Below are 15,907 nucleotides of genomic sequence, written 5' to 3' on the forward strand. Positions count from 1 at the left end.
AATGCCCATTGTGGTCCAATGACAATGAATGGACTATTTAGGCTGATGTGATCTTGCAAAATTTTATCATAACCTTTATGATAATAAGATTACAAAATGTCAGCCTTGTGGGGAAAACCAGTCAGGAAACATGACCAAATGAGCTATTTTGCTTTGTTGTGAAGCTGCCTTGACAAATGTTGCATGACTGAAAGTGCAATTCTTCACTCATCTTTACCACTGGAGAAACTAGGGAGGGTCCCTTCTGAGCCTCTTGTCCTCCCAGTATTAGTCGGCAGCCTGTACTGTTTCTCATCTGATCGTTGTTTTGGGCTAGGCAGCATCTCTTTGTCCATCTCCCAAGGACTTTCACACCTACCATTACAGAGTGTTTTAATTGTTTTTTAATCAATACATATTTATAAGTCTTCTTCTGATGTTTTCTAGCTTCTCAGAAATGTAGGCCCCTTATCTTTTGAGGGTATCATATATTGCAAAATGAAGTATATTTGATGAGCATTTTCATCTGGAAACTGCACCAAGCATAACTTCCTGTTTCCAGGGGTAAATTCAGTAAACAACCAGAAAAACTGGTGTTAGCTCACATATTACAAGATGACCGTTTGGGATCTAAACCATATCACATTTTTCCATTTGTAGGTTTCCCTTTGGGCTCCACAGTGCAAGCAAAAACGAAAGGAATCTGGATGTGGTGTGTTCCCCATCTGGACAGGCCTAACCAAACCCTTGTCCTGCTGGATACTGAAGGGTTAGGTGACCCTGAAAAGGTGATTTTGTATTTGTGTATTTCTTTGTATAAAATCACACTGATGAAACATCTGTTTACAGGTAGTCCTTGACTGACAAGTATTCATTTAGCGACTATTTGAAGTTACAGCAGCACTGAAAAAAAGTGTTGCATTTAGAACCATCACAATATCAGCATGGTCACATGATAAAAATTTAGGAGCTTGGCAATTAGCATGTATATATGATAGTTGTAGAGTCTCAGGGACATTTACCATCTTCCTAGCCAGCTTTTGACAAGTGAAATAAATGGGGGAGACTTGCTTTTATATAACACCCTGCAACTGTCCTTTGAAACTCCTACAATGCATGGCCTCAAATTTTCCTAAACTACAACTCCCAGCACCCTGTGATTGTCTGAATAGATGATGACTCAGTGAATGTATACTTAGCTGGTGAATGAATGGTATCTTATTCTTATAAAATGTTGCCTTCTAATAGACATAGATACACATACTCAGCAGAAATCAGGAACAGATCATAACCTATTCTTTTTCCTCTTCAGGGCAGTCCTGAAAACGATACCTGGATCTGCTCTTTGGCCGTATTGTTGAGCAGCACCCTGGTCTACAACAGTGTGGGGACCATTGATCAGACTGCCCTGGACAAGCTTCAGTATCCTTTGCAAGGATAACTCTGTTATGGCCTTCAGGAACATCCTTGCCTACATAATTTCAAAACTCACCCATTGCAATTTCCCACATGCTAAGCTTGATTAGATTGAATGTTGACTGGCTTACATTTTGGGGTATTGTGCAGACACAGAAATGGATTGAGGCAAGGAGTAAGTTAAGTCTGTTATTAGAATTTTGTTTTGTTTTATTTGGGGTATAGGTTTTATTAAAGGTTTCAAGAAATGAGGTAAAAATTAAGAAAAATAAATATAGAATAAGAAAATGAAAGAGACAAAAAAGGAAGAACATTTTGTTTTGTTTTAAACAACTCAAGATGTTTAAAATGGTGTCTGATCTCGTCAATCTATCCCAACCTTCTCATTGCAACTCACATTAATCTGGCACTTTTGGATTCTTTCAGAAATCTTTCAGTAGCACTGAGATGTATGGCACTTGGTCTCCTTAACAGTGGAGAAAAGGGAGAAATCTATGGGTAACCTTAGCTGTATGTTAATTATATTGTATCTATATACAATATATTTTAATAAATAATGATTGAAGAGAAACTAGTTTTTTTGGGGTGTTGTGCTGCATCATGAGTAGAATTAATACGCAAAAGCAAATATTAAGAAAAGAATTTTGGCAAATAAATATAAATTTAGTCATTTAGTCATTTAGTCATTTATTAAGATTTATAGGCCGCCCTTTTCCCTGAGGGGACTCAGGGCGGCTTACAATCACGGGGAAGGGGGTGCAATATCAAAAAACAAACAAAATGTGAACAAAAGAAAAATAATAAAAACACAACTTTCATTCCACAGTCAACACTCGGGCGGGTAAATTGGGAACCTATCCCCAGGCCTGATGGGAGAGCCAGATCTTGAGGGCTGCGCGAAAGGTCTGGATGGTGGTGAGGGTGCGGATCTCGACGGGGAGATCGTTCCACAGGGTCGGAGCTGCAACAGAAAAGGCTCTCCTCCGTGTAGTCGCCAGTCGACATTGACTGGCGGATGGGATTCGGAGGAGGCCCAGTCTGTGCGATCTAATCGGTCGGAGGGAGGTAATCGGCAGAAGGCGGTCTCTCAAGTACCCAGATCCACTACCATGGAGTGCTTTATATGGAAACTCCTTTCAAATACAGTAAGTAGTTTTTAGGAACCAACCAACCCATGTGCTTCTCCTTCCTCGATCGACCATGTCTGGCTCTGAGGTAGGGAAAGAACTGGCATGTTTTCTTTTGATGTCAGCACTATCAGGTTGACCAGAGAAGGAATCAGACACCATGTAGACCTAAAGTTACTTTTATTAGAATAGCTACAGTTATAGCATCTTGACAGTCTGATTGTGCTTCCTTTCCTCCCTCTTTTTACTTCTCAAGAATTGAGATGGGGTCTATCTCAGGCGTTTTTGCAATCTCCTTTTTTGCCTGATCTAAGTTTCATTTATTTGACACTTCTTCTCTCCATCCTTCAAGACCATCCTCTTTATTCACTGTACAAGTATATTGTTTGATTTCTAAACGGGGCCAACAGTTTTGTGACGGAGCTGTCTAAACGTATCAAGGCCAAGTCTTCCTCCACTCTTGGACATACAGATGACACGGCTGAATTTGTTGGCTTCTTCCCAACATTTGTCTGGACTGTGCGAGATTTCACACTGCAGCTGGAACGGGATGGGAAATCCATCAAAGAGGATGAATATCTCGAACAGACTCTGAAATTAAAAAAAGGTATGGATGACAAATTCGGTGTGAAGATCTATGTGGTCATAGGTGGAATGGAATAGGAGCCATTAGGTCTAATTTTTCCTTCTTTAGGGAGGCCCAGAATAGACCTCAAGAAGAAAAAGAGTCACCAAAGGCTCTTGGTCTAGAATGAAGGCACCAGACTAGAAATCAGGAAATTGTAGAAATTGCTTTTCCACACAGTCCTTCTGGGCAAATCACAGTGCAGTGTGTTAAATAGAGATTATCTAAAATCACTGACTTGGAAACAAGAAAAACTCACATTATAGATTTGTGGCCTCTATAAGAGAGGAAGGGTGGCCAAAGTAAGAGGATATACTTGTACTTGGTAAGGATAACAATTAAATAGTGCTAATTAATAGGAATGGGGACTTTCCCCAGTGAAATGCCCACTGGCAGATGCAATTCAGATTTACTTGCAAGATGGACATGTTGCTTTCTAGGTGACAGCAAGAAGGAGCAGGCATTCAATCTGACACGGCAATGTATCCGACTGTTCTTCCCCACCCGGAAGTGCTTCGTCTTTGATTGCCCTACTGTACCTGAGAACTTACGCAATGTGGAACAGATGTCAGATGATCAGCTGCACAAAGGTTTTGTGGAACAAGCAAAGAAATTCTGTCGTCATATCTATGAAACATCTCAAGAAAAGACTCTTCCAGGAGGGCACATTGTCACTGGCAACTGTGAGTCCTTCTAGCTCTATTATAATTATGCTTGGTTGCATACTGAGCCAGATGCTTCCATGGATTTGGCACTTTTGTCCACCTATCAAGTCCTCAAGGATCTGGGATAGGCAGATGTGCATGTTTGATGACGTTAAAGGTATCCTCTTGGGTTATACTCTGGTTTTGAGTAAAACTGCCATTTGCAATTGACTGATGGGGATTTTGTCAGTGCTGATAGTGTTGAAGCTCCAATTGTTTTGACTTTGCATCCCAGGAACCTATTACTATGGGTTCCACCTTTACTTTCTTCTGCCTTTCTATTTACAAGTCTGGGAATTTTGTTATCTTCCCCAGTCCTTTCTTTTCTATTCTGCTGTCTTTAGCAATAGCAATAGTTAGACTTATATACCACTTCATAGGGCTTTCAGCCCTCTCTAAGCAGTTTACAGAGTCAGCATATCACCCCCAACAACAATCCGGGTCCTCATTTTACCCACCTCGGAAGGATGGAAGGCTGAGTCAACCTTGAGCCTGGTGAGATTTGAACAGCCGAACTGCTGAACTGCAGTCAGCTGAAGTAGCCTGCAGTGCTGCATTTAACCACTGCGCCACCTTGGCTCTTTATGTCTCTATTTAGACTTTTTTGTCTTATCAGCTATTGTTAAGTCTTGAAGATTTGCGCTCATTATGCCTCATTCTACTAAATGAAGTGTCCTGCAGAAAGATATGCTAGTGGGAAAATTTGGCAGTGACCCGTCCATCCTAACTGGCAAGCATGTCCCAACAGTACTTTTTCAAAAGGAAACTGGACTTTCTTGGCTTTTTATTGAAGCCATTTCGACCCTCATCCAAGAAGCTTCTTCAGTTCAGCTCAGTTCAGTGAACTGAAGAAGCTTCTTGGATGAGAAGAGAAACATCTTCAAGGAAAAACCAAGGAAGTCCAGTTGCCTTTAGAAAAAGCACCTTTGGGACAACCATGACCTGGATGACTGAGAAGCTCCATAGATGATTAGCAAGAATGTTATGGCGCAATGCCTTAAATTCTTGAGTGGGCCATAATGAATAATGATGGTTGAAGATGTCTGGCTGATGGTCCAACAATCTGTACTATTTTTCTCCATGCAGTGTTGACAAAGTTAGTCAAGGCCTATGTGGATACTATCTCTAGTGGGAACGTTCCCTGCCTGGAGAACGCAGTGTTGGTTTTGGCAGAGATTGAGAACAGGGCAGCCGTGCAGGAAGCTGTTGCTCACTATGCTCAACTGATGGAGCAATGTGTGGAGCTACCCACTGAGACTCTCCAGGAACTTCTGGATGTACACAAAAAATGTGAGGAACAAGCCCTCAAGAAGTTCATGGCTCGTGCCTTTAAGGATGATACACGTCAATTCCAGGCTGAATTCATGGTAGGTAATAATAAGACAGCAACCTTCATAGAGGATATTTGTTTGTTTGTGTCAGAAGGATCACAATTAAAATAAGGCAGGGGTGTCACCAATGTTCCCTCTAATTTTTTTTCAGTGTGGACGGAAAAGTATAGTGTTTGAGCGGCACATTTTCATGCCTGAGTCCCAACCATTCTGGTTTAAACTTCCAGCTGCACTTTTTCTTCGTAACAACATTTACTCCAGCCTTACGTTTTGACATCAGCACTGACTGATGATGTACCTATAGAGTTAGGGTTTATCAATTATTACAATTATCTTTTCAAATTAATTTTGGATTAAATAAAAATGAGCTTTGAAATGAATATATAAATGGCACTTAATACCACTAATATTAAAATAGTAAATGTTTGATATACTTCATTTTAATGAATTTCACTTGATATACTTCATTTTAATGAGTTAACATTCAATTGCAAAAGTTGTCTATACACTGTATGCTTCTGTGAATGTATTATATGCAATTTTCTATTTTAAATGAGTAAAATTATTAAAATTACCATAATTAAAGTCTCATTCACATCTAAGAGTTTTCTTCCATCATTAATTTGTAAACTCAAGGATTTATTGCCTGCGTGTTCAACAATGCTTGCTGATTGTTTAAAAAATTTGTGGGAATTTGCTGCTCTCTGTACAGAGGGTTTCAGTAACATACTACTACTGCAAAACTAATTTCTAAACTGTATACTACTTGCAAATATAAATAGATTGTTAAAATGGCTCTACCGTAACCAAATAAGAGAAAAAAACACCTTCCTTTTGTTTATAAAGTAGTGATTTTAGTTTGCTCTATGGAAGTCACTATTTTAAACTGACAGATAGGAAGTTTAATTAGATTAAAAGCAAAAATATTCTCAATGACTTTGAAAATCCCAATGAGTTATCAAATATAGGTACTCCTTCATTACAATGTGGGACTGGAATTTTTATTACTCAGCAATGTGGTCACAAAGCTGATGTCATGTCATGACTCATGTGACCGGGCTCTCTCGCCTCTTTCCAACTCCGAGGGCATCAATCATGTTAGCCAAGGGATCTGCAAAGTTGGCTCTTTTAAGACTGGTGGTCTTCAACTTCCAGAATTTTGAGAGTTGAAGTCCACCAGTCTTAAAACAGCCAACTTTGCAGACCCCTGTGTTAGCCCAAGGCCTGGTGCTGGGCTTTGCTCCCCCATTGGTGGAGCCCCGAGAAGCGAGGAGGGAGAAAAAGAGCTCAAAAGAGCTACATTTTTGCTAAATGTAACCGGGGAGAGCCAGCCCAGGCAATAGCAAATTAGCCAATCTTGCAGCAGGTCTGAAGTTGGGGGGGGGGGGGGGGAGCAAAACTCCAGGCAGGGCTCTCTGACTGTTCTAATTATTCCCTGTGAAAACTGTTGCCTCTGAAGCATTTGCTCCAGTGTTTTAAATCTTTAAGCTCCCCTTTCCCTTTTTTCTTTTCAACCTACACTGAATCCTGAAGTTGGGCGGCAATGTATTGCAGTAGAAAAGGTTTAGCTGGAGGAGGTTTTGATTGCGATCGCTCTGTAGTTCGTGTCCAGATACCTAACGTGCCTCACGTGCCTCTGCGCGGCAATTAGAAACTAGTGCGCGGGGTATTGCAGCCATGTGAGCGGCCGCGCAATCGCGCACCTTAGAGGGAACAGTGGGTGTCACACTCAAGGCGCAGGGGCCAGATTTGGCCTGTGAGGTTCTTAGATCTGGGCCATGGGATGCTTAGCTCTGCCTTACACGGCCGCCCTAGCAACAACAAAGGCCCAGCCCACGGTTCCTCTGCCAGAGAAAACGCAGCTTGCGACTCCATATTCCCTGGCAGAGTGCTCGGGCCACCACAGCTGCCCCCAACATGAGTGACGTCAAGCCAGCCATGCACACCCTGCCCCCCCAGGTCAAACACAACCCTGATGCGGCACTCAATGAAATCAAGTTTGACACTCCTGACATAAGGCATGATATACCATACAAAATTTAAAATATAAGATACATGATTAAAATATGTACAAGTTAAATAGTTCTTGCCTAGAAACAAGCAACATTTATTATGTTCTGTCACACTGCCGTGAGGTCCTGAACTGTGTACTGATGAGGACATGAAGGGCAGGTATACATCTGTGAGGCTGTCTGCATGTCACCACAATCACAATGTGCAAAGGCCAGGAAGGAGCGGGTAAAATAGCCTCATTTGTCCAGAGCGTCTCTGGATCTTGTTGGATGCGTTGTATAGATTTTCTTCATCAAATGGAGGATGGCTGCCACCAGATATTTTGTTTAGAAAGATTCCTGATTGCCCAGAAAGATTAAAGGTGGATGTGGTTAGGAACAGCCAGTAAGACTGACAAGATGGCAAACAATGTCATCATCAAGCTTTTATGGAAAATTATGTTCCTGCTCTAAGGCTTAAATATCCTTTTGTTAAGTGTTTCTCAACCTTAGGTGCTTTAAGATGTATGGACTTCAATTCCCAGAATTCTGGCTGGGGAATTCTGGGAGTTGAAGTCCACACCTCTTAAAGCCTCCAAGGTTGAGAAACACTGCTCTAGATAAATTGAAGGAAGAGCATGAGTCATTTCAAATTGTGATGAAGCTCTGTTTAATCATGGGAGATCACCCAAATTTATACAGTGTACAAACATGGATTTATTTGTCAAGTCTCCACTCTTGCTTTGTTTTGTTTTATTCCTAACAGAAAACTGTGGAGAGCAAAAAGGAAGAGTACTGCAGGAAAAATGAGCTGAAATCTTCTGAAATCTGTTCAGCTTTATTGAGCTCACTCTCTGAGAACCTGGAGCAGAATATCAAGAACGGAAGCTACTCCCGATCTGGTGGCCACCAGGAATTTGTAAATGACCTCCAAAAAGTGGAGAAACAATTCTTGGAGACACCTAAGAAAGGAATAATGGTACAAAATGATGAGCGTTGCCAAATTAATACTCATTTTGTTGCTCTCATTTTGAGAGCCAGGCCATCCTCTGGGGAGATTGTTGGTTTACTTTGGATTGATTTATTTTGGCAAAACTTATTTCTCATTCTATACCGCTCCAGATTATTCTCTTTTCCCCCTTCAATCAGGCAGGGAAAATCCTGAAAGAATTCCTCCAGAGCAAGGAAAACATCAGCAAAACCATCCTTCAAAGTGATGTGAGCCTTCAAGAGAAAGAGAAGGAAATAGAAGGTAAATGTGTGAACAAGCTGTCCAATTATGGTGGGATGTTGGTTTGGCTTTGAAGGTGGGAAAAGACCTATTTATCCTTAAACCCATCACTCATTGGGAAAAGGCCTTCCTCTCCATTTAACTTGGTAATAGAGAGGTTTTCTTTTTCTCCCATATTATTCAACATTTGTAAATATAGTCATATACTCAGATAGTCCTCACTTAAAAATCCCTCGTTAACGATCGTTCAAATGTGTGACAGTTCTGAATGAATAGAATGTATAAATGGTCTTGGAATGAAGGACCATCAAAGTGTCCAATGGTCAGGTGATCATCATTTGCAACTTTCACTGCTATCTTCCAACAAGCAAAGTCATTGGGGAAGCCATCAGAAAGTTGCTACCGGGGAATAACTGATGTGTACTCAGTGAGGGTGTGGGATTCACTTAATGAGAGCAACCAGAAATGCGGGAACTACTGTTGCTAAGTGGCACAGTCAGGCCTGGAAGCCGTCTTCTGCTGCATTGGACCTTCAGGCCTGCCACATTTGCTACTGTGGGAAACTGGGAGGAGGGATTGTGTGGAGCAGGGGTGATACATAGTCATAATGACATTCCTTTCTCAGAGAATCAAGGTCACCTGCACCTGGAGGGCTGGAACTGGGAGGCATCTCCAGTTGGGATGGTGCTTTGGTTGGACCATGTGATGGAGATGTGGGTGATAGGCAGGGACTTCTCGGAGTCCTCTTTCGTTGGGGGTGTAACTTAGAACCCTGACATTAACTCGAATCTCTTTTAAAAAATTCAACCAGCTCTCCTGAACTCCAGGGTGCTGTTGGGGGTTCTGAGTTTTGACTGTAGACCCAAAACCAGGCAGCACGAAGACTCAGGGAAGATGGAGGAAGACAAGAAAGCCATGGAGGGAGCCACAAGAGCTGGTTTAGCAATTTATGTTGAGACCATGTACTCCCGTTCCCAAACCATGGTGGAAGAAGAAGAAGAAGATGAGGAGAGGGAGTGCCAGCTGGGTGCCTGGCCCAAAAAGCTGGCATCTGAGCGAGTCACGCAACCAGACTGGACCCTGTGGGGTAAAGCTATGGGAGCCATGCCATTCCAGGAGATGGTGGCCGGGGCAGTGCTGTTGGAACCAGAGATGAGTCCACTCATCCCAACCCTCGAATGGAGAATACCGGGGCAAATGTACTATGAGCACTTCCCATTGCCGCCGTGGAGCCAGCAACCAGTCGGTCTCCTGGAGCAGTTTGGCCAGCTCAATGTGAGTAGCCTCGCTCAACCCCTTGGGACCGAGCAGCCCAGATGGACCCTTGCTCAGCCTAGGTTCACCTTCCTGGGCCAGGAAGCTGCAGTGCCACTGACCAGGATGTCTACCTCCTTTCACTCAGCACGGAGTGGTTTGTTCCCTAGCCTCACACATTGGGCCTGACCTTTTGGGATGATGGTCATCATGGGATTGGGGTTGACCCAGCAACAAAGCTTGCTCAACCAGCCCACCCAGGTGCTACAGGGGCCACAGCAAGGACTCTGGGGACCAAGTACTCCACCCCAGTAACTGGACTTCAGACTACCTCCAGCATTCCAGATCCCTCCTGGATGGGCATTGTACCCCGGCCAAGGGTGGGTGCAATATCAGTGGACACCTGCACCGATTCTGCAGCCGATGCCCATCCATCAACTGGTCACTTCCAGCCACCAGTTATAGCTCTGCAACTGGTACCAGCCCAGCCACCACTGCAGCTTCAATCACTGTTCACAATAGATTCCAGCCCAACAGCTTGTGGCAGCCCAGTGCACCAGCAACCCACACAGGCCCAGAAAATGGTCCTGCCAGCCGCTCCCCCCACACAGTTCAGAGTGACATTTGACGGGATTCCAGGGAAGCTAGCCTATTTCCTCAACCGAGTCTGGCTTACATCGACTAATATGGAAATCAATATCCATCAGATCAGGAATTGATTTCCGTGATGACAGATAGGATGAAGGAAATTGAGGTAGCAGAGTGGATAGCAGAACCTCATGACAAGGAAGCTCCTGAGCTGGAAGATGCCGATGAATTCATCCAATTGATGCTGGGTTGGTTTGAAGTCATGGCACACTGAGTGGAAGCTGAGGCCCAGATTTAGGCGCTGAAGCCAGCTGGCAGCCCCCCCTGCCCCCGCCCAAGGAACTAATTTGGGAGTTTGAAGACTAGTTGGGAAGCTGAGGGACTGTCCGCAATGGCTCCTCATCCATCACTTCAAGGATGCTCTCAACCCAGACCTTAGGCAAGCCTGTGGCATCAGAGGGGTTCCAGAACACATACAAGTATGGTACAGCACAGCTGTGACCATAGATCTGGAAATCCACCTGAATAGAAAACCATTGATGGGACACTAATTGGTGGGGGGCCTGCCACACTAGTCCCCGAACTTGTCAGAATGGAAACAGATCGTCATTGAGAATAAAAATGTTTTTCCACCGAACTGGTAGTAATGCTGGTAGCAACCCACCCTGATGTGGGTGCTGGGCAGGGACTTGGACTTTTGGGTGAGGAAAATCTGGAAGCTTTCAGATTCGAGTTTTCCCAGATGTGCCAACATGACATCTCTAATAAAATAGAACTTTGAGGAATGTCTAGCCTTGGAGTCTTCTTTCATTGGGGGTGTTACTTGGGACCCTGGCACTACCGTGGCTAAGTGGCACAGTCACATGATATTCTGTTTTACGACCATGTCACTTAGTGATGGAAATTCACCCAATTGCCATAATTAAACAAGGACTGCCTATATGCCAAATCACTTATTTATCTACTTATTATCCACTTATCCCGTGGTCAGGTGATCCCCATCTGCGATCTTCACTGCTGGCTTCCAACAAGCAAAGTCAATGGGGAAGCCAGTAGGAAGTGGCAAGTGGGGATTATGTGACTTCCTACCTAATGATGGAACTCTGTAGAGATTCTCAGTCATCCAGGTCAGTGGTGAAATTCAAAATTTTTATTACCGGTTCTGTGGGTGTGGCTTTGTGAGAATGGCTTGGTGGGCGTGGCAGAGGGATACTGGGAAATCTCCATTCCCACCCTACTCTGGGGGAAGCCAGAGGTGGCATTTTCTGGTTCTCCGAACTACCCAAAATTTCCACTACCGGTTCTCCAGAACCTCAGAACCTGCTGGATTTCACCCCTGATCCAGGTCATGGTTTTTCCCAAAGGTGCTTTTTTTAGGAGGCAACTGGATTTTCTTGTATTTTCCTTTTGAAGATGTTTTGCTTCTGATCCAAGCTCCGAGAGGATAGTGGGGAATGGAAAGATTTATATTCCTTGCAGACTCAGGGGGATGTGCTGTGAAGCAGCAAGGAAGGACAAAACTAGTCACTACAGTTCTGCATCCTTTCAGAGGGTCGTTGAAGCCCTTGGAGGTTTATCTGTGTCCTGAGGGTCACCAGAGTAGTGTTCCTGGTTCTTGGAGTCAAAGGGTGTTCATCCCAAATTGTATAACTAAAGTAGCTAATGATGTGATGCCAGAACTGGTGTCGATAAGCATCCCAGTCACATGATGCTGTGGCTTATTTCGGTCCCAATTACTACAGTTGAGCCAGGACTGCCTGTATGCCAAATCTATTCACTTATCACAGTATTTGCAGACTACCAAATCGAGCCACCTTGCACACCACCTGCAGATGTTTGTCCTTTTTTTTATTCCTGGTTTAGAGAAAAAAATGAAGGCCAAAGCCAAAGAACTAGAGGATGAGGTCCTGAGGCAGGAAATGAAAATGCTCCAACAGAAGGTGGAGGACCAGAAACAGAGTAATGAGATGAACCAACAGAAGCTAATGGAGAAGATGGAGGAAGAAAGGAAACAGATAACGGAAGAGTGTGAGAAGATGATGCAAAGCAAACTCAAGGTAGCACTATTATCTCAGCAATGGTTTGTTGTAATTAGGCAGACGTGTATTAACAAATATGCAGACTTTCAAAACAGAAAAGCAATGGATTTAGAACACGTTTGTATACCACAAGTGCTTCTTTCTTTATTTTTGTCACATTCTCTTCACTTCATGTCATTTTGATAACGTTGGAATACATTTATTTGCATGGGGTACATTTTAAAGTCAGTGAGACTTTATTAAAAAAAAAAGGAAATTGTACCATCAGTGGAAGAGGGAGCATCTGAAAGCTTTCTAGTGCTCAGGGGGATGTGCTGTGAAACAGCAAGGAAGAACAAAACTAGTCACAACAGTTCATAGCACTTACAGAGTTACACTAGTAGTAAAGAAAGTCAAGGAACAGAAAGTCAAAGAAATGTTGTGCTTAATTATTGTTGTAAGTCGAGGACTAGATTCAAGATTTCAAGATTTAATGAATTTGTATGCTGCCCAATCCCGAAGGACTCTGGGCGGCTTACATAAAAACAATTTAAAAATACTAAAAAATTTAAAATACAAAGATAAAGCAAGTTAAAAGAACACAACATACACTCAATTCTTAGTGGGGCTGGAACTCAATCAAGAATCAACAGCCCCAGGCCTGCCAGAACAGCCAGGTCTTGGTAGACTTTCGGAAGGCTGAGAGAGTGGGAAGGGTCCGGATCTCAGGGGGTAGATCATTCCATAGGGCCAGGTCAGCTACAGAGAAGGCTCTCCCCCGAGGAGCTGCCAGTCGACATTGTGTGGTCGATGGCACCCGGAGAAGGCCCATCCTGTGAGATCTTATCGGACTCTGGGAGGTATGTGGCAGGAGGCGGTCACGGAGATATCCAGTTCCTAGGCCATGTAGGGCTTTAAAGGTGATAACCAGCACCTTGAAGCGCGTTCGGAGACCAATAGGGAGCCAGTGCAGCTAGCGGGGATAGGTGTGACATGGGTGTACCTCGGTACACCCAGTATCGCTCACGCGGCTGCATTCTGGACCAATTGTAGTCTCCGAACACTTTTCAGGGGCAGCCCCATGTAGAGCATGTTACAGTAGTTGAGTCTTGAGGTGACGAGGGCATGAGTGACCATTTGGAGTGCCTCCCGGTCGAGATAGGGCTGCAACTGGTGCACCAGGCGAACCTGGGCAAAAGCTCCCCTGGTCACAGCCAACAAATGGTGTTCTAGTGTCAGCTGCAGATCCAGGAGAACACCCAAGTTGCGGGCCCTCTCTGAGGGGTGTAAGACTTCACACCCCCAGGTTTAGAGACGGAACATCTGGACTTTCTTTGGGGGGCAACATCCATAGCCACTCGGTCTTGTCAGGGTTGAGTGCAAGCTTGTTCATTCCCATCCAGACCCTGACAGCTTCCAGGCACTGGCACATCACTTCCACCGCTTCACTGAGTTGGCACGGGGCAGACAGATACAGCTGGGTATCGTCCGCATACTGATGGTATTTAATCCCGTGCCGGCGAATGATCTCACCCAGCGGCTTCATGTAGATATTAAATAGGAGGGGGGACAGGACCGAGCCCTGCGGCACCCCGTATTTAAGGGGCCTAGGGGTTGACCTCTGTCCTCCGATCAACACCGACTAATTGTATTGACGGTGAAGATATTGAAGTGGTGAATAGCTTCTGCCTTTTAGGGACCAACCATCAACAATTTAAAAAAAAACCAGCATTCAAGAAACATGCTGTAACGCAGGGGTGTCAAACTCAATGTCATATTGATGGCCGCATCAGAGCTGTGGTTGACCTCTGGGGGCCGGGTGGGCGTGGCTCAATGGGTGGGCATGGCCAGCTTGGTGCCACTCACTGGGTGTGGCCGACTGGGTGGGTGTGGCCAGCTTGACACCATTCCCCAAACTGCTGGCATATTTCCCCTTTGCATTGGGTAGACTGGATCGAAGCCACGCTGGCCTGATCTTTCCTCTTTGCATTGGGTAGATCAGGCCGAAGGGAGGCGGGTTGGCTCCTTCCATTTTCCAGGACTACCCTATGGGGCAAATCTGACCACATCACAGGCCAAATCCGGCCCACGGGCCTTGTGTTTGACACCCCTGCCATAACGGATCAGTCGGTGGAAGAGGAACAGCAAAGACCTTGGAAAATATGTTTCTGTACCTACAAAATTCAGAATTGTGTATTTATATTCATTTGATGCCTCATTTCCATTGACCTCACACAGGCCTCTAAAGGACTGGATGTGGCCCAGGAAGGAGGGGGTAAAATAGCCAAATCTATTGTTGAACCTGGTCTGCAAAGCTAGTTGCATGTCTCCTTTCATTCTAATAATGATGCTTGCTCTGCCTGCAGGAACAGAAGGCTTTGTTGGAAGAGGGTTTCCGCAAGGAATCGGACCAACTGAGAGAGGAAACCAAGCAGCTCAAAACCAAAAAGGAAGCTGTGGAATCATCAAGTTGGACCGACTCAGCTCTTGACTTGTTGAAAAAGGCAGCCCATATTGTATGGCCGATAGCTCTTTCGTATTTTCTAAAAGGATTTAAGCCTTTCTAATCTAAAACTTCTGCTTGGATTTTTTAAAGGCATGTCCCCGCTTTAAGAGTTGTATAACTTTTCAGGTGTCAGGTTTTTTTTTTTTTTTAAAGAAATGAGAAACTCAAAGTGGTCTGGCAGAAGAAAAACAAGATAATTAGGGCAATAAATAGTATTTTCTAAATCAATTTTCCAGACAATTTTATTTCAAATGAAATTTCTCTCCCAGAAAGTGCCTCTACTTCCTAGAAGGGACCTGGCTGCGCTCATGATACAGTTATTTTAGATTCATTACGTAGATTTAAACTCATGGCGTGCAAAATCATTCTCAGACCTTAGGGATTTCTTTAAGAAGGCTGAGATTCATGTCATTGGAGGATTTTTGAAATAGCTAATGAATGCCAGTAGGTGGTTGCGTCTTTAAGTAAGAGCCCCAATTGGCATAGCTTTAAACACTTTTGGAAAACCAAGGAGCGTGATTATTAGCAAGCAAGTGGCAACAAGCAATAAAGTTTCCATATTGAGGGTGACCATCCCAGCTCAATATTAACATTTTACAGCCCTTGCCTTCTGCAGTGTGAAGTCCACATAAGTTGGTTTCCTTAGTTTTTAAATTCCTGCTTTGCATTACGGAACAAGGTAAAAGGAAAACACCCATTTCAAAAGTGATTCAGTTATTTATCAAAGCAAGCCAGGCTTTTTTCAGGCTTCTGCATGGATTTTTTTAAAAAAAGATATCCCCTCTTTAAGAGTTGTGTAACCTTTCAGGAGTCAGTTTAAAAAAAAAGCAAAAACAAATCAGAAACTCAAAGTGGGCTGGAAGAGTAAAACAAGATAATTAGGACAAAGTCCCAGACATTTGCAATAAACTCACAAATCATCTTGGGTTGGGTTGCCCAAGAATCATTTAGAATATAGATAAGAGATAGAACATGCTCAGATGATGATCCAGCCCCAGATCCCCCCCAAGAGATTTATGTTTTCTGGCCATAACTCTGAATTAAGTTGTTCCTTTTAAGCAGAGGTGGGAAGCCTCCAGATTTGGAGGTCACCAACATGTAGCAGTTCATTTCTTGGAGGCTGGGTGGGGAATATTA

General features: G+C 43.8%; 1 protein-coding gene across 1 annotated transcript in view; it reads left to right on the forward strand.

Annotated features, from left to right (window-relative positions):
- LOC116515691 (guanylate-binding protein 4-like) overlaps positions 1-15,218 on the forward strand; it is a 32,534-nt gene extending 17,316 nt beyond the window's left edge. The window contains 9 exon segments of the mRNA XM_032227856.1: positions 640-767; positions 1,292-1,401; positions 2,933-3,129; positions 3,588-3,830; positions 4,938-5,218; positions 7,940-8,152; positions 8,323-8,425; positions 12,110-12,303; positions 14,631-15,218. Of these exon segments, the coding sequence (XP_032083747.1) occupies positions 640-767; positions 1,292-1,401; positions 2,933-3,129; positions 3,588-3,830; positions 4,938-5,218; positions 7,940-8,152; positions 8,323-8,425; positions 12,110-12,303; positions 14,631-14,831 (1,670 nt within the window). The 3' untranslated portion in view covers positions 14,832-15,218.
- Positions 15,219-15,907: the final 689 nt, after the last annotated feature.

This window comes from Thamnophis elegans, chromosome 12 (genome assembly GCF_009769535.1).
Source record: "Thamnophis elegans isolate rThaEle1 chromosome 12, rThaEle1.pri, whole genome shotgun sequence".
Classification (NCBI taxonomy): Eukaryota; Metazoa; Chordata; class Lepidosauria; order Squamata; family Colubridae; genus Thamnophis; species Thamnophis elegans.